Source organism: Caretta caretta, chromosome 1 (genome assembly GCF_965140235.1).
Source record: "Caretta caretta isolate rCarCar2 chromosome 1, rCarCar1.hap1, whole genome shotgun sequence".
Classification (NCBI taxonomy): Eukaryota; Metazoa; Chordata; order Testudines; family Cheloniidae; genus Caretta; species Caretta caretta.
Genome location: NC_134206.1, coordinates 124367121 through 124389504, shown reverse-complemented (window position 1 = coordinate 124389504; position 22384 = coordinate 124367121). Strand labels below are relative to the sequence as shown.

The 22384-nt window shown below is 41.0% G+C and overlaps 1 protein-coding gene across 4 annotated transcripts in view; it reads right to left on the bottom strand.

Annotated features, from left to right (window-relative positions):
• Positions 1–395: 395 nt before the first annotated feature.
• JADE3 (jade family PHD finger 3) overlaps positions 396–22384 on the bottom strand; it is an 87414-nt gene continuing 65425 nt past the window's right edge. For all 4 annotated transcript variants that reach the window (XM_075130941.1, XM_048859347.2, XM_048859357.2 and 1 more), the window contains 7 exons: positions 16946–17136; positions 15609–15820; positions 11333–11500; positions 8168–8284; positions 6333–6806; positions 4788–4905; positions 396–3723 (listed from right to left, as the gene is read on the bottom strand). In XM_075130941.1, coding sequence (XP_074987042.1) covers positions 2825–3723; positions 4788–4905; positions 6333–6806; positions 8168–8284; positions 11333–11500; positions 15609–15820; positions 16946–17136 — 2179 coding nt within the window. In that variant the 3' untranslated portion in view covers positions 396–2824. The remainder of the gene's footprint in view (positions 3724–4787; positions 4906–6332; positions 6807–8167; positions 8285–11332; positions 11501–15608; positions 15821–16945; positions 17137–22384) is intronic.

The following is a 22384-nucleotide window of genomic DNA, read 5'->3' as shown; positions in this document are numbered from 1 at the left end:
CCATATTTAATTGTACCCAGCCAGGCAAAAATGAAGGTCACTTTCCACAGTGAAGGAGGAACACAAGTGTTAAGTAAGGCTTGTGTGGTAAGCTGCCTGTATGTTTACCTTGATGGCCAGTAATAAAAAAACAGAAAAGTTAACTGTTTACCAGATAGGCCTGGATGAGGTCAGTTTCCAAAGTATCCTGTCCAATCACCATCTTTGGAGTTTCTTTTTCAGGAGGTTGTGCGGGAAACAGTTTTGCTAAAGCACCAACTCATTAAAATGCTTCTGAGTATGCAAAAATATTAATTTGCACTTGACAAGTATGGAATCACTTTTGGTAAACTGATTGGTTTAGCAACATACCCACACAAAGGATAAAGCCCTGAATAAATCACAACAAATAAAAATACTGTTAGCAGTTTCATAATTTAATGAAAAAGTACTTGTAAAAAGGGGACATCTGTAAAAGACTGATTCCATCTTGGAAAATTGTGTGTGCGCGCGTGTGTATATATAAAAACAAAATGCAAAACACAAAATTAACAAATAAGGTTAAGAGGTAATACTTCAAACAGTTAGCCACCGAACACACAATAAAAACTAGCAAGTACACTTTGGGGACTATATTTAAGAACTACAAAACCAAGGGCTCCTTCATGTATCTATTAAAATCATGTAAAAATAGCAAAACTATTGCCCCCACTGGAAAGAGTTACATCCCCAATGAAGCAAAAATTTGAATTTTTGCTGAAGCACCATTTCCCTCCCCTCATCTTTTTCATATGCTGCTGGACATGAAACATGACTGCTCTGCTGGCCTCCAAGATAAATGTTCCCAAGATAAGCTGCACAGAATTTTGTGGCCGGAAAAAGGATTAATAATAAATATTGAAGGAGAACTAAGAATCAGAGCTAGAATACAAATGTGTGGATATTTGTTTACTCATTCTGAATGACCCATGGCTTAGGAACAAAAAGTACTTCCCATTAAAATAAAATATATGGAAACCTAAAAATGCTACTGCGTATTTACACCAAAAGAAAATTTGAAAATACATCTCTAGAAAGACAAATTACACAAATATACAGAAAATCAAGACATGAAAGAAAATTAAGGGTTCATGAAACAAAGAGCACAGAACTGCAAAGTTTATTTTGTATTTCCCTACTTGAAGCGTTGTCTAGCTCCTGACCAGTAACTATTGTGAGGAAAATTTCCAAGTTAAATCATCTAAAGTATTTTTTTGTACTTTCCCAAATTAAGGCTTTTAAGAAAAATCAAGCTGTCATTTGTATTCTGCTAAACGTCTTTACATTGGGAGTTTAACATTTCCTTTTTGGATGAAATTCATCCCAAGCAAAGGAGGCTATAATGCAAGGCTCTCTGCAATGCCTATGCTCCATTTCAGCCCTTGATGCGGGACAGTGGACTTTGCCCATTTCATCAGTCACACGACAGAATTACTCTTGGTTAACAGAACTTACTTTTTTTTTATTCAAACAAAACAAATCACATGCTGTAAAGAAGAAAATGGGACTTTTTGCTGAGGTTGGGTGAAAGTTAGCATATTAGCATTTGCAACTTTTAAAATTTGTGCAAAGCACTTTTAGTTTGGGAAACAGAAACTAAGTAGAGGTGGCTAAGCAGCTTAACGTAGTCATAGGTCTTACATATGTTTCCAGATTTATCTAGCAATAAAAACGTGCTTCAAATAATGACTGGCTAAATTTTTTCAAACCTATGTTCCTAAAGTTAAGCTCCTAAACCCCTATTTAGTCACCTAGGCTTGGAAATTTTAGCCCACAGAAAAAAGGTCAGACAAAATGATTTTTAGTTCAAGCTTATTTTTTAACATACCAGGTATAAATGCCTCCAGATGTGAAACCTCAAGTTTCAAGAGGAACCTGGCATCATCGGTGATTGCCTAAAATTTAAGTGTCAAATCGCATTTTTCTTTGAAGTAGTACATCTACTTTTGTAAACACTATCCACAAATTTAGTCATCTTTACTTGTTAGCTGGGTAAAATATTTACAAGTGCATCCCACAACAAGCAACTATGTACAAAGATAAAAAAACGGAAGTACTAGAAGTTGAATATTTACAAAATAAAGTGAATTACTGTCAAGAGAAACACAGCCTTTAGCCAGAGCAAAGTATGGGGGCACATCTAGAGGTCAGTGAGTTTGGCAGCATTTGTGATGCTTGCTTCTACGCTGCAGAGAGGAGTTACAAGCATCACTGGAGTTCTAACCTTTCTGCAGAACAGAATCCCCATTTAGTAGTCACTTAGACCACAGTCCAACAGAGAATTTAAACATGTGCTTTAAATTTAAAGTGTGTGAGTACTCCCACTGGAGTCAATGGAACTATTCATGTGCTTAAAGTTTTAAGCACATGCTTAAGTTTTTGCTGATCAGGGTCATATTGCAGGTGCAACAGGAATGCAGTTTTAGTGTCTGCATTAATCTTTTACAGCATGTTACAGAGCAATGCAAGGACTCCTTTAATACCTGGTCCAGCAGCACAAAATTGACATTTTTAACAATGCCTTACACAAAAGCAGGTAAAAAGGAAGCAGCTCCTGGAGTTATGCAAAGATTAACAGCTCCATACTCTCCCAGATGTTAACCTGTAATAAAGCATATTGATTTCTACACAACCTTGACTATCCCTTTAAAATCGCAAGCCAATTCACTACTGAAAACTACTCTCTTTTTCACTGCATTTCTTCCTAATGTAAATCCTACACTGTTTTCTGAAACCCTCTGATGCCTAGGTTTGCGCCAATACACTGAATTATGCAAAGGCTGAGTTACCCCTTAGGGGTTTATAATCACCTTTGTACTGAACTGTGAGAAATTATATTTTTTTTGTTTCTATTGTGACAATCTCTACCAAAGTCTTTACTTTGGCTTTCTCTCTCTGAGCTGCTTCTCCTTAATCTGACTTGTTCTTTATTCTCATCACTTTCAGCTTCAGAGTCACTTAGCTCCAAATCAGGGCAATACCCATCATTATCCTGGTATGGAGCTCCTCCTGTCTGGAATTCAAGAGTCTGCTTGCTCCACAAACGTTCTTTTGTTGAAAGCCTCCTTGTTGGCTTTTCACAGCACCTCAGATCTTCTGTGGTCCTCACCAAACTGTTGGTAGCCTCTTTAAAGGACCTGCTAAAATGTTCTATTGTAGATTTTCTAAAATTGCTTTGACTAGCCAAATGAGCAGTGAGCACAGATTCTTGTTCATAGGGTGTCTGGCTGGACCTGTCTCTCTGAGTTACATCTCCAGCCCTGCCCATTAAGCCATTGGATTTCTTAAGTCTTGAGTTCTCTTGCTGCATTTTTCCATTCCCAATGGAAGACTGTCCATGCAATGCAGCTTGAAGTGCTAATGGTTTACCAGATGACTGCCCACGATGAAACTCTGGTGACTGTGCAGGTCCAGAATCTTTTGTTTCATTCCTAGTCTTGCCAATCCCTACCAATAACCCATTACTTCGGTTGTCATGCGGATACCTAGAGTATGATTTTGCTTTAATTTCAAATGACTCCTTTGACATCTGCACGTTCCTTTTGTTATAAACGGTGATGTTGTCAGGAGAAAGGGGTCTGTTGCCAGGTTTCATCGAGTTATTTCTGCAGTCACCCAGTGCCGATTTGGGCATTTTTAATTTCAAGGTGATTCTGGGAGGTGGGTAGAACAGTGTGTTCTCTAGTGCACTTGTCAGAGAATGGCCTGAGAGAGAAAACAGAAAAGATGTATTTAAAAGGTGGTAAGACTTTCCTTAAACTTAGTTAATAGTTTTCCTGCCTTTAAAGAGCGCACACACATTAAGGAGCATTTTCAATTAGTCTAACAATTACTACTGAGGTGCATTTAGGATGTTAAGGAGAAGCTGTTAACTAAAAATTAAATTGTTCCAAAGCACCAAACAGAACTTATGGAAGCATTTTAATATTTCTACTCTGTAAGGACAGTTTTTTCTTCAAATTTATAGCATAAAGCTAGGTATGCTTTAAAACGTTTTTCACCCAACATATTACAGACTGTATTATATAAATGCACAGCCCCTGCATTCAGTTAAAAATAGTCATACAGAGTACATATTCTTCCTCATTCCAGAAGCTTCAATCATTGTTTCATGACGTTCACTAGAAAAAGCAAGGCACACAGTTGTTTTGGGAACATCAGCGTTCCAGGGCAGCTACTATCCATTTTTAACTTCATAAAACATTATGTGGGGTGGACAAAAATGACAAATTGCAAACTGAGAAACTCGTTTGAAACATTCATGACCTATGAAAGGAGACATGAGAATAGTGTGAATTTTTGTCAATCATTTTCCCCATCTCTGTCTGAAGGAAACAATTAACAGCAAGTGAGCAATTTTCCTTCAACTGGGGAGCGACCAATAGACGTGTGCAATATATAGCCACTGTGGGGAAAATGGGAGCATAGAACGGTAACCCAAAGAGAAAATCCCACAACCTGCCTGATGCAGATACCAGTAATACAGCTGTGGTGCCTAGATGCTACAGTGATTGGTATTCCATCCTATCCTAGATATTTATGGGGTGCCATATACAGATGAGATACCAAAGTATGACTCTGGAGAAGATGAAAATGCTCTGCATGTGCCACTAATTAGGAAAGCTGGCAAGGAGAGTGCATACTCACAAGAGCCCATTAAAAACACAGGTTCACAGTGTTTAAAATGCCAACAGTGACCTGGGGCAGACATACCCAGAGTCAGAATCTTTAACCGATACAATTACTGGTATTTTGTATGTATAGATTACCTGCTGCAATTTCCTGATTAATGAGCTGGACTTGCAAATTGAAGACTTGTTCGTGTACTTTACTGTGGGACAGTTTCAGTTTCTCTCTTCTGCTCACCATGTAGCAGAGATTCCGTACCTACAGTTTAAAAAAAAAAAATTCTAGAATTTTCTTTTTTTAAAAAGTGGTCAAGAATGTTACATTAACATTTGAATTCTCGAACAAAGCATCTTCACACATGTAGAGAAAGCCCTATAATCAAAAAGCTCCATGGTGAATTTCATAGAATCATATGCAACTATAAGCCAAGTATTTTCAATTGCAAGGATTTTTTTTTAAAATCATTAAAGAAGATGCTAAAAGCGATCTGCAAAGCAGTTGGTCAAAGTCCCATCTATATTAGCAACAAGTGAACAAATAAGTAGGTTAAAAGAAGAGCCATCAAGCAGATTTTAGAACTCACTTACACCCCCCCCCCCCCGCCCTCCTTTCTTAAACCCCACACCACATAGCCCATTCAGATCACCAGCTGCTACTCTGGTACATTACTCCCACTAGTACTGCAATTGTGTGGGACCAGGCTGCAGGAAGGCTAAGTGTTTTTTTTTTAAATACAGCCATATTGTGTTTTTCTGAAGCTACTGCAATTTTATAAATACATTTTACAAAAACATACAATAGTTTTTTTTCTTAACAGCACACTTATACTAGAAAACCACAGTGACATGGGTACTTCATGAATCTTAAATAAGATTCAAGTTAAGGTCCCCCAGTCAGTCTGGCTATTGGCCGCTTAGCTCTCATATTGCTGAAATTTGACAGTGATTTACAGGTCACCTTTAAAATGAGGCTCTCAATTCCCACACAATTTTGCCAGTTGTGAAAGGCTTTCAGAATTAGTCCTTTTGGATGATCGCTTTAATAGTTTTGGGGGGGTTTTAAGTCTATTCCAGGGGTTATAGCCCTCTACTTTCACTCACTCATTTACGTTAATAGCAATATTTCCACCCACTATAATGGGAGCAGAATCAGGTGCTAAATCTCTTGATGAAATGTCTAAAATGTTGTGGAACAGACAGCCTATGTTTTGTTGAACAATATTTGCTGAGTGTTCCCCATGACACACAATTAGACCTGTTCGAAAATCAGAATTTGTCCTATAAGAAATTCCAACATTTGTTTTAATCCCAAAATGAGACAAAAAGTTGAAATATTCCACAAAAATTGTCAATAAGTTCAGAAAATTTTGTTCTCATTTCAGACATTTCAAAATATCACCACATTAAAAAAAATTCATTTTGAATAATTTTCCTGTAAAAAAATAAAATTGTAAACTTGTGCCGAAATCAACACCACAATTGTTTCTGGCAGAAGTTTACACATTAGTTCTCGGACTCTGACGTCAAGGGACTTTTCAGACAAAGTTGGACGTAATATACTTCTGATTTCATCATAAGAAAGTTGAAAAAAGCATTTACAAGAAATTTTAAGCACAGCGTTTAAGGCAAGAGCCTCGCTCACCTATAGGTATGTAGTCAAAAAACCTTTACCATCCAAACTCTTACCCTTTCTAGATCCTGCCTCAAATGCATGAACATCCTCATGCGGGTATGAATGCTGTCTTCTTTTGGCTGCACCAGGCCATTTTCTTCATCCTCCTTGGGAGGAAACAATGGTTTGTTAAGGTTACTTTTCCGCTTTAATTTCCAGTAATTATAAATGAAGTCCACAGCAATTTTAGGAAGGCCCAGTTCTGCTGCAACATCTTCCACTTTAACTAACGAGTAGAACTCCTCCTCCAGCTCTCTCAGTTTCTGAGCACGCAAACTGGTTTTCTCACTCTCTGTTTGCTTCTGGTCTGCCATGCTCTTGGGGTTCTCCTCAACGTCAGGCACCGAATTCTGCTTGTTTTTGCTATGCTTTAGGCAGTACGACTTGAACTTGACCTCATCCCCATCGTCCAAAATGGCCTTCATCTCTAGGCTATGCTCAAAGGCACAGGTGACATGAAAGGCAGTGATGCAGCTTTTCACAGAGCACTGTGAGTGAAACACTAGAGTCAGCCAATAGTAGCAACAAAAGGAGAAAAAAGGACCAAGGAATGCTTAAGTTATATAAACCCCACCCCTTTAAATACACTTTTCCATGTTATACTTAAAAATTTAATGAGCCTTAAGTACTCCTCAGCTGAGAAACAATGTTAAGTTTCATCCCAAAGCAAGTCAATTCTTCCACATTAAAATCCCATAAAAATAAGTGTTCTAATAAAAACTGTAATTTAATCTTAAGTAGGGAAATTCAAACATATAAATATTTAGTACATCTGACAAAAACAAATTTAAGCGGAACTGGGTTATCCGGCTAACAGTTCCAGTATTTTCTTCCTCTGATTTCACAGAACCTATAATTACATCCTGTTTCAAAAGGAATGTAAGTTTAGAACTTATTTTCTTCTGTGAGTAAGATGTTAAATTGAAGACACTTCTGTCCATCTCTGGCAATTGTCCACTTGGTAGTTAAACATCTCATAGCTTTATTCAAAGGCAGTTCTTTGTCTTGACCAGGACACAAGCTCAGGAGTTCCCAATTTTTTTTTTTTCTGAGCCCACTTCAGAGATTCAGGTCCATGCATACACCTCCCCCTCCACCCGTTTCTAAGAGACAGGACAGGAAGGTGTGCCTGGCACCCAGGAGACCAAGGGCAGGAGGTGCCTTTCTCGCTCCTCCCCACACAAGGGAATTCAACAGGGCCACGCTGAAGGGCTAGGGTCAGCCAGGGACTGGAAGGTTGCATCTGGTGAGTACTGACCCAACCCCCTCCTGAGCCTGTGAGCCCTTCAGTGTGGCCCCATACACTTCCCTGCACAGGCTCTGTACGGCAGGGGAAGCAGACAGGGCTCTGTGTTCCCAGGCCACACGGAAGGGCTGATGGGTTCAGGAGGGGGAGGGTCAGTACTCACCAGGTGCACCCCTCTGGTCCCCTGCCAGCCTCCTCGGCAGAGGAGGGTAACTGCCGGTTGGTGGCTGCTGCAGCAGTGAAAGACCAGGAGGGACAGGGAGACTGGTCCCAGTAGCTGAGAAAGCCCGCACAGAGCCCTGTCCCCTTCCTCTAACAGACAGAGCCCCCTCCTCATCTCAGCCCAGTCTGGTCCACATGCCCTCACCCCCTGATAATCTCATCTCTCCCCCTCACACACACTTTGAAAATCTCTGCTCTAGCTCAAAAGTTTCCGAATGTCCAAGACTGTTTAATGAGCTATTGCTAAGAGCATGGCAGGTGCCACGTTTGCAAACAGTCACTGCCATTATGAAGCATAAGGAATGTGAAAAATGCTATTTAAATCCAAATTCTATTTTTCATGCTCAGATTGATAGAAGTCATTGCAGAACTGGTACATACCTGAATGCAAGCACCGGTTTTAAGTTTGCATAAGCTGCAGACTAAAGCCCATCGACTTGGCGGAATGTGAGACACTTTTGTGATTGGTTCCATCCTTTCTGGGCAAGCAATGCTAACCTGCAAACAACAATAGTACAGGACGCATTTATCAGGACAATTTAAAAAAATTAAAAAAAAAAAATCAATCTACTTTTTAATACATTAGTAAGAAAACAAATACCTCCAGTAAAATCAAACTACATTGCTACAGCATCTGGTAAACTGGCAAAGAAATGTGAGAAGCAGTGATGGAAAGCAGGGGCTTGAAGGAGTTTGAGGCTTGGGACCCTGCAGAGTCCAGCAGGTGGGAATGCACATAGAGCTTAGCCTACGGTTCAATATTAATCTTGATCCATCTTTCCACCACCACAAGTTTTGGATCATTCCAGTTTCATTACAATTATGTAAATCTATATTCCTTCACATTAATGAAATTCCTGATTTATAATCCATCTCCTTACATAGATTTCATAGAATCATAGAATATCAGGGTTGGAAGGGACCCCTGAAGGTCATCTAGTCCAACCCCCTGCTCGAAGCAGGACCAATTCCCAGTTAAATCATCCCAGCCAGGGCTTTGTCAAGCCTGACCTTAAAAACCTCTAAGGAAGGAGATTCTACCACCTCCCTAGGTAACGCATTCCAGTGTTTCACCACCCTCTTAGTGAAAAAGTTTTTCCTAATATCCAATCTAAACCTCCCCCACTGCAACTTGAGACCATTACTCCTCGTTCTGTCATCTGCTACCATTGAGAACAGTCTAGAGCCATCCTCTTTGGAACCATCTCTCAGGTAGTTGAAAGCAGCTATTAATCCCCCTCATTCTTCTCTTCTGCAGGCTAAACAATCCCAGCTCCCTCAGCCTCTCCTCATAAGTCATGTGTTCCAGACCCCTAATCATTTTTGTTGCCCTTCGCTGGACTCTCTCCAATTTATCCACATCCTTCTTGTAGTGCGGGGCCCAAAACTGGACACAGTACTCCAGATGAGGCCTCACCAATGTCTAATAGAGGGGAACGATCACATCCCTCGATCTGCTCGCTATGCCCCTACTTATACATCCCAAAATGCCATTGGCCTTCTTGGCAACAAGGGCACACTGCTGACTCATATCCAGCTTCTCGTCCACTGTCACCCCTAGGTCCTTTTCCGCAGAACTGCTGCCTAGCCATTCGGTCCCTAGTCTGTAGCGGTGCATTGGATTCTTCCGTCCTAAGTGCAGGACTCTGCACTTATCCTTATTGAACCTCATCAGATTTCTTTTGGCCCAATCCTCCAATTTGTCTAGGTCCTTCTGTATCCTATCCCTCCCCTCCAGCGTATCTACCACTCCTCCCAGTTTAGTATCATCCGCAAATTTGCTGAGAGTGCAATCCACACCATCCTCCAGATCATTTATGAAGATATTGAACAAAACCGGCCCCAGGACCGACCCTTGGGGCACTCCACTTGATACCGGATGCCAACTAGACATGGAGCCATTGATCACTACCCGTTGAGCCCGACAATCTAGCCAGCTTTCTACCCACCTTATAGTGCATTCATCCAGCCCATACTTCCTTAACTTGCTGACAAGAATACGGTGGGAGACCGTGTCAAAAGCTTTGCTAAAGTCAAGAAACAATACATCCACTGCTTTCCCTTCATCCACAGAACCAGTAATCTCATCATAAAAGGCGATTAGATTAGTCAGGCATGACCTTCCCTTGGTGAATCCATGCTGGCTGTTCCTGATCACTTTCCTCTCATGCAAGTGCATCAGGATTGATTCTTTGAGGACCTGCTCCATGATTTTTCCAGGGACTGAGGTGAGGCTGACTGGCCTGTAGTTCCCAGGATCCTCCTCCTTCCCTTTTTTAAAGATTGGCACTACATATTAGCCTTTTTCCAGTCATCCGGGACTTCCCCGTTCGCCACGAGTTTTCAAAGATAATGGCCAATGGCTCTGCAATCACAGCCGCCAATTCCTTCAGCACTCTCGGATGCAACTCGTCCGGCCCCATGGACTTGTGCACGTCCAGCTTTTCTAAATAGTCCCTAACCACCTCTATCTCCACAGAGGGCTGGCCATCTCTTCCCCATTTTCTGATGCCCAGCGCAGCAGTCTGGGAGCTGACCTTGTTAGTGAAAACAGAGGCAAAGAAAGCATTGAGTACATTAGCTTTTTCCACATCCTCTGTCACTAGGTTGCCTCCCTCATTCAGTAAGGGGCCCACACTTTCCTTGGCTTTCTTCTTGTTGCCAACATACCTGCAGAAACCCTTCTTGTTACTCTTGACATCTCTTGCTAGCTGCAGCTCCAGGTGCGATTTGGCCCTCCTGATATCATTCCTACATGCCCGAGCAATATTTTTATACTCTTCCCTGGTCATATGTCCATTTCTGACTGTATAGCCCGTTTTATAAATGCTCTAATCTTCTTTCATTGAGAGATTTAGGATACTTCGAAAGATAAAACATGGTTACACTCACTGAATTTGTAAGTCTACTTTAGCAGTGATTAAATTCTTTTTAACCAAGATAATGTAATTTTTGAGAATTTCTGTAACTGGAAATTAAAAATTACTATCCAGTGATCTGAAAACACACTTTGCACATACTGCATTAATTTAAATGATGTTCTTATTTCAGAACAATCACTATGTCACTATGCAACGTTGTGAAACCAGGTAAAGTACACAGCAACTGTTAAATATTACACAGAACAAAGAAATTCAAATCACTCAACGAAAACCGTTGCTCTGTAGCTACACATTACACTGAGGATGCAGATGCTATTTTATCAGGAAATAAGTCAAGTGTGTAAGTAAAAGAGAAGGAAAACTAAATAAGTAATAGTCCATAAATTGTAGTGGCTTGCAACAGTAATGCTTCCATGTAAGTCAGTCAGATGCTTGTAACATGGCTAAAAAGAGCTTACTACAATAAACAGAAGGAAAAGAATGCTATTCTTAGCAGTACATGACTTGGATGGTCCAATTTTTATAAATCATACAAACCTCATCAGAATATCATCTAGTATTAATTATTATCCCCTTAACTCAACACTAAGATTGGGCACAGTACGGGGTAAGGATAATGATGAGAAAGAATTTGTAAAAAAAAAGGTACATAAATTAGTTTTACCTCTGGAATCCAGAGGGCACAGCTCACATGTGCCCACTTGGTCCCTGTTCTAGTAGCTTTCATGGCACCTCCTCTCTTTGGACACAGGAGACACTGAGGATGTATTCCCAGAACACAAGTGCGACACAACCAGCTGCCTTCGGGAACCTTTAAGATTCCGTAACATGCCTTGGGACAAAGGAAAATTCTCTCTGCTTCAGCGTATAGGTGAGACAATATCAGAGGCTTACATCAATGACTATCATATTATTAAAAAACTACATTCTACAAATCTTATCCAAACACAACACTGTCTCTTGGATGTAATTAGTACCTCCTTATCAAACACACACAGACCAGAATGGACACAAATTAAATGTTAATTGTAATGGGGTGGGTGGCTTTCAGAGGCAAAGAGAGCAGTTGAGTACCCAACTACCACTGAAAGCCAATAAAAGGTAGGCACTAACTGTCCTTTGTATCTTTGATAATCTCTCCATAAAAAGCTAGGATTATAGTTCAAACAAAGTCAAGGGATGCAAAAGTTATGGTTCCCACAAATTATTTTCCCTTTTCTTTGTAAAATTTATGTTAAAATATACACATGTAAAACATGGTGCTGAAGGATCCTTACTATTCCATTGGTCTTTCTACAATGGTAGCTCTAGAAATTTAATAAAAAAAATTACATGAAAAAAATAGCAATTTCCTGTGATTAATAATACCATTTACAATGGTTTCAGGTATACGTTTTGAAGGTCACTTAGGGTCGTAAACCCTCCCCCCCCCCACCCCAATCTTCACACCTTTGCTACAGCTGTTTGGCTGGAGACTGTTAGGATTACCACAGCAGTTCATAACTATGTTGATTGTATCCTGCCAACTGAAATTTTTTCTTCTAAATGGAGGCTTGCAATACTTTAAAAAATTGTAGAGTGCAGCAAAAATTGTGGAAACAACTTAGAATCTTCTGTGTGTCCACCATTTCCAGCTCTGAGGATTGCATGGTTTGCAAAGTTTGAGAAATGGAAATAGAGATCCTCATTGATAAGGATACTCATTTTTAATATATATGTGCTGAAAGTCTCAAACTACTTGTTTCCACAAATGTCTGATTCCACGTGACTACTGTAAGGCCCTGTTTATTAACAGATGTTTGTCAGAAGTTTCCTACCATTCCTGCTTCAGAGTTAGCAATGTCGAAAGCCCTACTTTTAGATGGCCACTAGCTGCAGCCACGGTTTTAAAACTCAATTAGAGATGTTCTGAGCAGCACTAGAGGACGCAGAGCTTAAAGAATCAGAAGCCCTGTCTACACTAGGGCCCGCAACACTACTGTCTGATTTTTTGTTTTTAATTTAAGTCTCCCTAATGCCAACCAACCCTAAGGATTCTAGTGCCTCAAGGCACTCAATAGACTTCACAGAGCTAGTGTTTCTAGACTAAAACAATACACGTGTTGAAATCTCTAATTATAATCACAGAAACATCTGAAAATTCGAAGTTCACACAGCAACTCAGCTCATCTCAGGAATATCACACATATACTTAGGCATTAGAGAGAACATACAGTAACAAAATAATACCTGCAAGGATGCTGAGGTACAGTGGCTACGGAAAGTGAATTTTCCAATCTGAACTATTAAAAAAGTTTTAGTAGACATTTTCCCCTTAGATAAAATCCAGATTTTTAAAATATTCCCTTATGAGAAAGTCTATCCTTATTGTTCTGCAAAAATGCATATTCTCATGCTGGCTTTTTGACTTCAAGACCTGAGTATCAAAATTAAGCATAAGAATACAAAGACGAGCAAAATGAGGAAGAAAAAATTCTTTCCTTGAGTCTGTCAAAATACTTATAACACCAAACAAAGTCAAAATTAATCTCTAAACACTGTAAACTTTAAAAAAAAATTGAGTGGCAAGGTTGAAAAATGTAACAGTACTTCTAAAAAAACCAACAGAGGGAGCTCTTGCCTAAGAAATGATTTAGCAAGTCAGCTTTTCACTTTTATGTGATATTTTAAGTTGGAATTGGAAAAGGTACAGAAACAAGCAACAAAAATTAGGGGTATGGAACAGCTTTCATATGAGGAGAGATTAATAAGACTGGGACTTTTCAGCTTGAAAAAGACACATCTAAGGGGGGCACATGACAGAGGTCTTTAAAATCTTGACTGGTGTGGAAAAAGTAAATAAGGATGTGTTATTTACTCCTTATAAAACAAGAATTAGGGGTCACCAAATTAAATTAAATAGGGAAGTTTAAAACAAACAAAAGGAAGCATTGCTTCACACAACGCACAGTCAATCTGCAGAACTCTTTGCCAGAGGATGTTGTGAAGGCCAAGACTGTAACAGGATTCAAAAAAGAACTAGGTACGTTCCTGGAGGTCCATCAATGGCTATTAGTATGGGTAGGGATGGTGACCCTAGCCTCTACCTGCCAGAAGCTGGGAATGGGTGAAAGGGGATGGATCACCTGATGATTACCTGTTCATTCCCTCTGGGGCACTTGGCATTGGCCACTGTCAGAAGACAGGATACTGGGCTAGATGGACCTTTGGTCTGACCCAGTATCGCCATTCTTATATTAAGTTCACATGTAGATTTTTACTCCTACTACTACTCAGTTTACAAACTGAGTTAGTAGCTTATATCCAATTTCAAATTCCTTTGATTCAGCATTTTCTAGTTAATGGCTTCATTGCCTATTCTAGGAAGCCTAGACTAAGGGCCTGGCTATAATGGAAACTTCAAAGCGCTGCCACGGGAGCGCTTCGAAGTGCGAGTGTGGCCGTGCGCAAGTGCTGGGAGAGAGCTCCTGGGAATCCACCTCCAAGAGGGGATTAGCTCAGAGCGCTGGAGCCTGTTCACATGAGCGCTTTGAAGTGCTCAGACTTGCCGTGCTCAAGGGGGTGATTTTTCACACCCCTGCGCCAGCAACTTAGAGCGCTATCCAATGTACGTGCAGACAAGCCCAACGTGCGGGTCTATACTTAAAAAGCAGCACTGGCGCATCTGCAGCACTTCACAGTGAAGGTGTGAGGAGTGCGCCACCAGGAGAGCATCTCCAAGCCACCTCCCCGGCAGGCAGTAGCTACGCTTGCTGTAGACAGAGCACTGTCTACACTGGGACTTAGGCTGATATAACTGCATCGCTCAGGGGCGTGGATTCTTCACACCCCTGAGCGATGCAGTTATACCAACGTAAGTGCGTAGTAAGAAAAACTGACTTTTTGAAGAGTGGCTTCAGGGTTTTTTGTTAATGAAATAAATTAGAGAGAAACTACCCCAGGTACATCTTTTTGTGCTATCTAGACGGGTAGACGACAAAAGATGCTATATTACACCATTTGACTCTGTGAATGTGGTGACTAACAAAGTCAATGCATTCGCTCAGAGCTTTGCTAAATCAGAGTTACCAAAAATACTGGGGGAAAATTTGATAATGGTTACTATGCTAATCCAGCTAACACTAATGTCCAGCGCAACAAAGAATGATTTTAAGAGGCCTATGTAAGTTATGTTCACTGAGTGTTCAGTTATAATTGTCACAAAGTAAGAGATGTCTTAGTCTAATTTCAAAAAGTTTACAGCATCATCTCTTCCAAAAAGAGACTCTAGAAATCAGAACCCTGCAGTCTGTTCTACGAGTAAGAATCCCTGTACTCATGTGTTGCCCCACTGAACTCATCCAGTTGCAAGATCAAATTAATGTTTGCAATATCATAATAGGAAACATCCCTGGCTGACAGGTACTGGCCAGAAGCTTGCTAACACTTCTGAAAAATCAGTCCACGTACTTAGGTGCCTAAATTTGGTTTTAGATGCCCAGCTTTAGACAGGTTTCAGAGTGGTTCTGGCCCCAATTAACTGGCCAAACAAGGATGGAAAACCCCAGTCAGTTCCTTAACGAAGGCTCTATAATTCTTAGCATCTTTCTACCTTCAAAGCACCTTAAAATACTAATTCATCCTTACAGTATACCTGTGAAGTTGGCAAGTATCATCCCCGTTTTAAAGATGGGGAAAGAATTTGCGCTGGGCCACAGAAAGTGCTTGCCAGAGCTGGGATTAGACCTGCATTCCCCCTGTCCTCAGGCCACATCACTTCGATATTCACTGTGCTAGACAGCATAATCAAGTCTATTTGTAGGAATACAAAAGTCCACCTTCAAGCAGTTGCAGTCTCCATGTCTAGAAGATCTTAAAAGCCCTCCAAATTGCTATTTAAAGCTCATTCAGATTACACACAAACCAACAAAAACAATTTCAACATCTCTTCTAACACAAACCTGATGGACACAAACATTACACTTGTCACAAAACACCATATCATTCCCATCTTCACTGTCAGGGGACCGGCACACGTCACAGATCACATTTTCATCGTATTCTATGCCCAGCCCTTCCTCAGTCTCAATAGCATGGTTCATATTCTCATGACATTGCCGTTCCAGGACTTCTACGGTCTTCTCCATTGTGTTCTCATCAAGGGGCCCACATCCTGCAAGAGGAGAGGGGATTAGAATGCATACACCATCCATGAGTAAAGATAGGACACAGGAAAACACAAAAGAGAAATACACTTCTACCAACTAATAAAGGAAACCGAGCCCACTTTTTCATCATTATGTAAATCCTGACGCAAATATTTATTTACAAAATGTTTATTATCCACTAGTTACATGTGGTTTAATATAGTTTTGAAGTTAGCCAGTGAACTTTAACAAAATAATAAACAAACCAAATCTTTGAGTAAAAAGCTAAACTACAGTAACTTTTCTTTACGACCACAACTTAAGCAAATAGAGCAACATGCAGAAGAGAAACCGCTACAATGCCACGTGGTACAACGTGCTTTTCAAAAAGTCGTTTGCTCCCAAGAGTAATTTTCGATCAGAAAAAAAGTTTATATCTCGCTATAAAATCCCACAAAATATTCCAAAACCCAACACATCTAGTATACTGCCAGAGTGATTAGCATGATGGCAGGGAAAAATTCATTTTTAGTAAAATGGTAAATGAATACGCTATCAAGCAGTGATGAAAATCTCCATATCACCCTGTCTTCACAAACAAAACAAACCCAACCCACACACACACTTTGTCCACTCAGATTAAATGTAAATCCGCTGTAACGGAAGCCTGTTTTAAAAGGATCTGCAACACTAAAATCAGATTGTCACAACATCCTGAATATTGTGTATTTAGAATGCAAGCTCCAGGAGGCAGAGACTGTCTGCCTCAAACTACAAGTCCACATTTTGTAGCGATACCGTGCATATTTATAAGGAATGAAAATACCAGCTTTTTTCTTGTGCACAAGGGGAATTTCAAGTTTTAGGGACTTAAATTGTTTCTAAGCCACTTGATATTTGTTTTGAGTCCACAAAAGCTGTACATAATCATGAAGGATATGAAGAAATGAGTTCTTAGCCTCAATTTGTAAATCTTTCAAATTAAGCTAATGTAGCAAATGACTTCTGTAAATGCTTTCTTGACAGAATGTCAGCATTCTAATGTTATTTTCCCTAACATTTTTCTTTTAAACTCATCTCTACAAATACCCAAGACCACTTATTGAACTCTCAACTCAATTTTTAACAACTAAATTGTATTGTAAAATTACCCATTTCTGTAAGCTCCTCATTTAATTCTTGAAGCCAAAAGATATCCATGTCATCCAAGTCATAGCGACACACAGATTCTGCCAGTTCCAGAATATTGATGTAACCAGGTTCTGTGGGCTCTTGGCTGGAACAATGGATGTACTTCCTAGGTCGTGTATACAGTACTTCCTTCACCTTTTCTGCTACAACCCTAAATGCAAAATTAAGAGAAATGGCATGGTTAGCTATAGTTCTTTGGTTACAGCCCATTCCTGCAAGATGTTGCGTCTGGTATCAGGTGCAAAATACCCTCCATTTCCACTGACTTCCACTGGCCCAATGACTGACAAGAGCGCCAGGGTGGTGTTTTTGCAATGAAAAAGTCTGTTCAGGAACTCTGTTAAGGTCACTAGCTGTCACGTGGAGTTTTGGTTCCTACTGACTGAGCCCTGACTCAGTGAACTAGAGGACTGATGATCAGAAAGTCTTTAGATCACACCGTATTGACCAGACAACTCAAGTTTCAAGACTACTGTGTAAGTGTCACTTCCATACATGAAAAGTCCTAGAAGAAAAAAAAAAAAAAAAAGATTAATTCTGTATATGGAATAGTTTTCTAAATTATATAATAGGGTCTTAATTTAATTTGAAATCAAAATTAATTCTAGTTTTAAATTAAATTTTAAAAATGGACAAACATATGCCTTCAACTGGACCATTTTGGAATTGTTTATGAAGTTGCAGAAGACATTATGTACATAAAATTCCATACACCTTTGTTCAAGCCTTCTTCTAAACTGTAACTTGAAGTCTTCGTGACAATTAGATTCCTGATTGATAATCTAGCACAGGGGTCGGCAACCTATACCACGCGTGCCAAAGATGGCACATGAGCTGATTTTTAATGGCATGCTGCTGCCTGCCGGGAGCCAGGACCCCAGCAGGCAGCAGCATGCCATTAAAAATCCTGCCCGCCCCTCTCCGCCCCCATGGGAGCAGGGTGAATAAGTTTGGTCCTGGCAGCTGCTGCAGGGCAGGCAAGTTCCCCCCCTCCCCCCCCCCCCGCAACTCTTCCCCCAGCATGCTGGGTTCCTGCCCCTCCTCCTCTCCCTCCCTGCAACCGATCAGCTGATGGCCCTTGCGAGGGAAGGGGGGAAGCGGAGCCGCAGCACGCTTGCTGCTCCGGAAAGGAGGCGAAGAAGGGACGGGGACATCCCCTCCAGCCCCCTGCCATTAGCCGCTCTGGGCAGGGGGCTGGGAGCACCCACTCCCAGCCCTCTGCCCTCACCCCGCACCCCCCCCCACCCCATGCCCTGACTCCTGCACCCCCCTCACATACCCAGCCCCCACATGCCGACTCTTGCACCCCTCACATTCCCACCCCACCCCTCACACCAAATGGGAGCTCCTGCACCCCCCCCCCACACACACACTCCCACCTGCACCCCATGCGCCAAATGGGCGCTGTCCAGGTAAGCACTCCACACCCAAACCTCCTGCCCCCTCCCTCATTCTAGCTTCTGGACAGACCCTGTGCTCAGTGCACCCCACCCTCAGCTCAGTGCACAGACAGAGAAAGAGAATGAGCTAGAACCAGGGAGAAGATAGATACCCACTCTATGTGGGCAGGGCTAGGATCCCAGACCGGCAGTGGGCTGAGCGGAGCCGACAGCCAGAACCCTGGCGGGCAGGGGCCGGCGGACAGAACCCCAGACTGGCAGTGGGCTGAGACGCTCAGCCCACTGCCAGTCTGGGGTCTCGGCCACTGGCCCTGCTCAGCCTGCTGCTGGTCTGGGGTTCTGGCTGCCAGCTGGGGTCCCAGCCGCAGGCCCCGCTCAGCCTGCTGCCGGCCTAGGTGAACGAAACCCCAGGCTGGCAGCAGGCCGGCAGCATAAGATCAGCATTTTAATTTAATTTTAAATGAAGCTTCTTAAACATTTTGAAAACCTTGTTTACTTTACATACAACAATAGTTTAGTTATATAATATATAGACCTTCTAAAAAGCGTTAAAATGTATTACTGGCACACGAAACCTTAAATTAAAGTGAATAAATGAAGACTTGGCACACCGCTTCTGAAAGGTTGCTGACCCCTGATCGAGCAGATAACTGGTCCTTTTCAACAGAATTTTGTCTGACAATGGAAGGGGAAGAAAATAGATGCATGCTCCACATTTTGGATAAATAGTCCCTATTTACATTCGTTTTCAAACGACACCTTATAGAAGCCAATGCTTATAGTATTATTTTGGGTGTGTAAGAAGAAATCTGTTGCCAAGTGGACACTGAAGGAGAAAGAACATAGCTAAAATAACCAGGTAACAAGGGAGAATGTTGACCTATGTGTCCTTTAGTCCCACCAGATGCTTCAGTAATGAAGCCCATTGTACCACTGTAAAGTGCCTTATGTGAAAGGAAAAGCTAATCTTAGACAAAAAGTCAGTTTCTCTCTGTATTTAGTGCAAGAGGGTCTACACATGAAAGGGCTGCAGTGGGAGACTGAACAGAACACTTCCATATGTGAAATGCATGTGCTTTGTAGAATTAGGCAAACGAAGAAAATTCTTGTGAAAGGAGGAGAGTACACTTATGTGGTAGTCTAGCAAGTCATCAAAATAGATATTTGGGTTATTTCTCTGAACTTTGATGACCCACAATTCTTACTGGGCAATGTGAGTTACCAGTGTTAGAATAAAGTACTGTTTTCCTGCCCTGTCTTCCTCCCCCTTTTCCTTTGTTGCCTCTCCTCCTCGATTAGCTGTCTCTTTTCCTCCTCCTCCTTTTTCTAGAAACTGCTATGGTATAGTAGCTCAGTTACGAGTGGGTTATTTGGTTTTTTTTACATTTCTGTACTCACAAAAGCCCTAGCTAAATACAGTTATATCAAGATAAATATGTTGTCAAAGGCACTTGTTTAGCTCAGGAACGAGTATAAACTATTACCAGAAAAAGCATTTTTCTGGTAGTATAGACCACGCCTACACTAGGAGGATTTGCCAGCACAGCTATACTGGCAAATCTTTACTTGTGTAGACCTGGCATCGATGTTTTCATCCATCCCTGCTTAAAAAAAAAAAAAAAAAAAAAAAAAGCACCACACATTAAACAAACACTGTTGTGTAAGAAGAGTTTATCCTTTCCTAATCTTCTGGGGTTTCAGTACTGAAACCACTGCACTTCCGTATAGTAAGCAGCTATCTTGAGAAGAGGGTTGGTGGCAAGAAAGAAGTTTGGCAACAACTAAACTACACAGAAGTTGTGACAACTCTACTCAGCCTGAGGAACTGAGCAGACAGATGGATGAAATTTAACTAAGTAGTAAGACCATGCATAATACAGAACAAGAAATATTTCTTACTGATGGATTCTGAATTAACTGATTTTCATAATACTTCAGGAAAGAGATTATATTCAGCATGTTGCAAGAGTTAAAACAAAACAGCATTAGGACGCTCAACTGTGCTGCATTAAAATGAAATTATGGTCAAAAACCTAAATTTAGGTACCTAAAAGTAGGATTTTCGAAAGTGCTTAAGTGACTTGAGAACACAAGTCCTAACTTCGGTGGAACTTGTGCTCTTAAATTACTTAGGCTATTTTGAAAATCTCACCCATTGGTGCTTAAAACATTGAAAATTTTGAACTGTGTCAAAATTCACTTTTATTTTTGCATACCTGCTTCTCAAATATTACATTCCATTTGGAATGAGCAGTTCAAATGAGCAGTTGAACCAACCGATTGCATACTGTATTATTGTACTACAAAAGTATATTGAGTAAGGTCTTATGAAAGCTTGTAATGTTCTGAACGTGATGGTCATTATGAGATATCTATACAAACGATGGTTATGAATCTATGTATTTATGTATACCAAAACCGTGTTCAATCTGTACAACAACTTCAACTACACTTCACAGCAGGGCAGCGAGCAGTCAAGCAGGTAGGGGCCCCTCCCAAGCAAGGTCTTTACTTGAATCCTGTTTCATGTAAGCAGTCCACTGTCCAGCCCAGAAAAAAAGACATATGATGTACCATTAGACTTTATGAGGAGACATCCCACCCACAGGATACCAAGTCAAGAGGGGATTCCCCCATCCTGAATAACCACGAGTAAGGCTATGAGTTGTCACAGAGGTCACAGATTCCATGATTTGTGACTTCTGTGACTTCAGGGCTCCAGCTGTCCACCTCCATGGGTCGGGGGGCTACGGCTTCCATGAATTCTTGTTTATTGTCCACGACCTGTCCATGACTTTTCCTAAAAATAACCCGACAAAATCTTAACCTGAACCATAAAGTCACTGTGGTCAAAGAGAAAAAAGAAAAAGCCTTTTAAAAGCAGGCTTAAAACGGAGAGTTTTTAATCCAGAAACTGAGAGATAGTCTAAGCGGGAGGCTGTCCATGAATGCTGGAGGTACGCTGGGAAGCTGTTAAAAGGCAATACATAACTTGTATTAGAAAGAGGGTTTTATCTAAAAGGGAAGAGTAAAGCCTGAGATTGCATCTTTATGTTCACTTTCCCATACTATTTTATCTCTGAATTGGTGTTTTTTTCTATTACCTACACTGTTGGTTTATTTATACCTCAAATAGGTCTCTGGTGTGCAAACTATACAGAGTGTATATGCCAAAGAAAGCTGGTATCTTGGGGAGGGGGTCTAGTTTCATGCCTTTGGGGATGACAAATCAGAGGGGACCTATCCAATTGTCTGGTACTTAAAAATTCAAGGAGGATGGATTTGGGGAGACTTGAGACTGCAAGTATCACCTTGCAAGGATAGTTAGGCTGCAAAAGCAGGGTGAGATTTTCTGCTTGTGAGTTGGCTACTGGTGTTGGAGATCTGAACCATAGAGATACTGCGAAAAAGCCCCAAGATTACAGGGCAGGTGGTGACAGAACCCCTTACTGGTCTGGGTGATCCGCAAAGTGTCAGTCACCACATTTCAAAAAGGAAAAAAGTGGTTAGAGGTCTTCTTGGAGGGGCTCACAAATGATTAGCAACTCTGAAGACTGGAATTATTTAAGCCCCAAAGTCAAAGAGGCTCTGCTAGTGCACAGAGGTCCACCAATGCATAACTAATGCCCTTGATCCTGCAATTAAACTGGAAAATGTAAAATAGAAGGTAAATGTAATAGAAGTGGTAGAGTGTTTAGGAGACTGAATAGCATTTCCATCCATCCATCCACATACATATATCCACACACATCAACTGTAATATATTTATTTTACAGTGAAAATTTCCAGCCTCTTATGTCAGGGCAGAAACAGGTTACATGCCCCCAAAAAATGATTCTGGGAGGTTCTTACCTTCCTCTGAAGCTTTGACAGATATCAGTCACTGTTGGAGACTACACCCCATCCGAGGAGGATTAAGTGTTCGCTGCATTATTACAATTCATATTGTCCTGTTTTTATGAGTAGATTTATGGAATATAACCAGTGCAACAGAATACC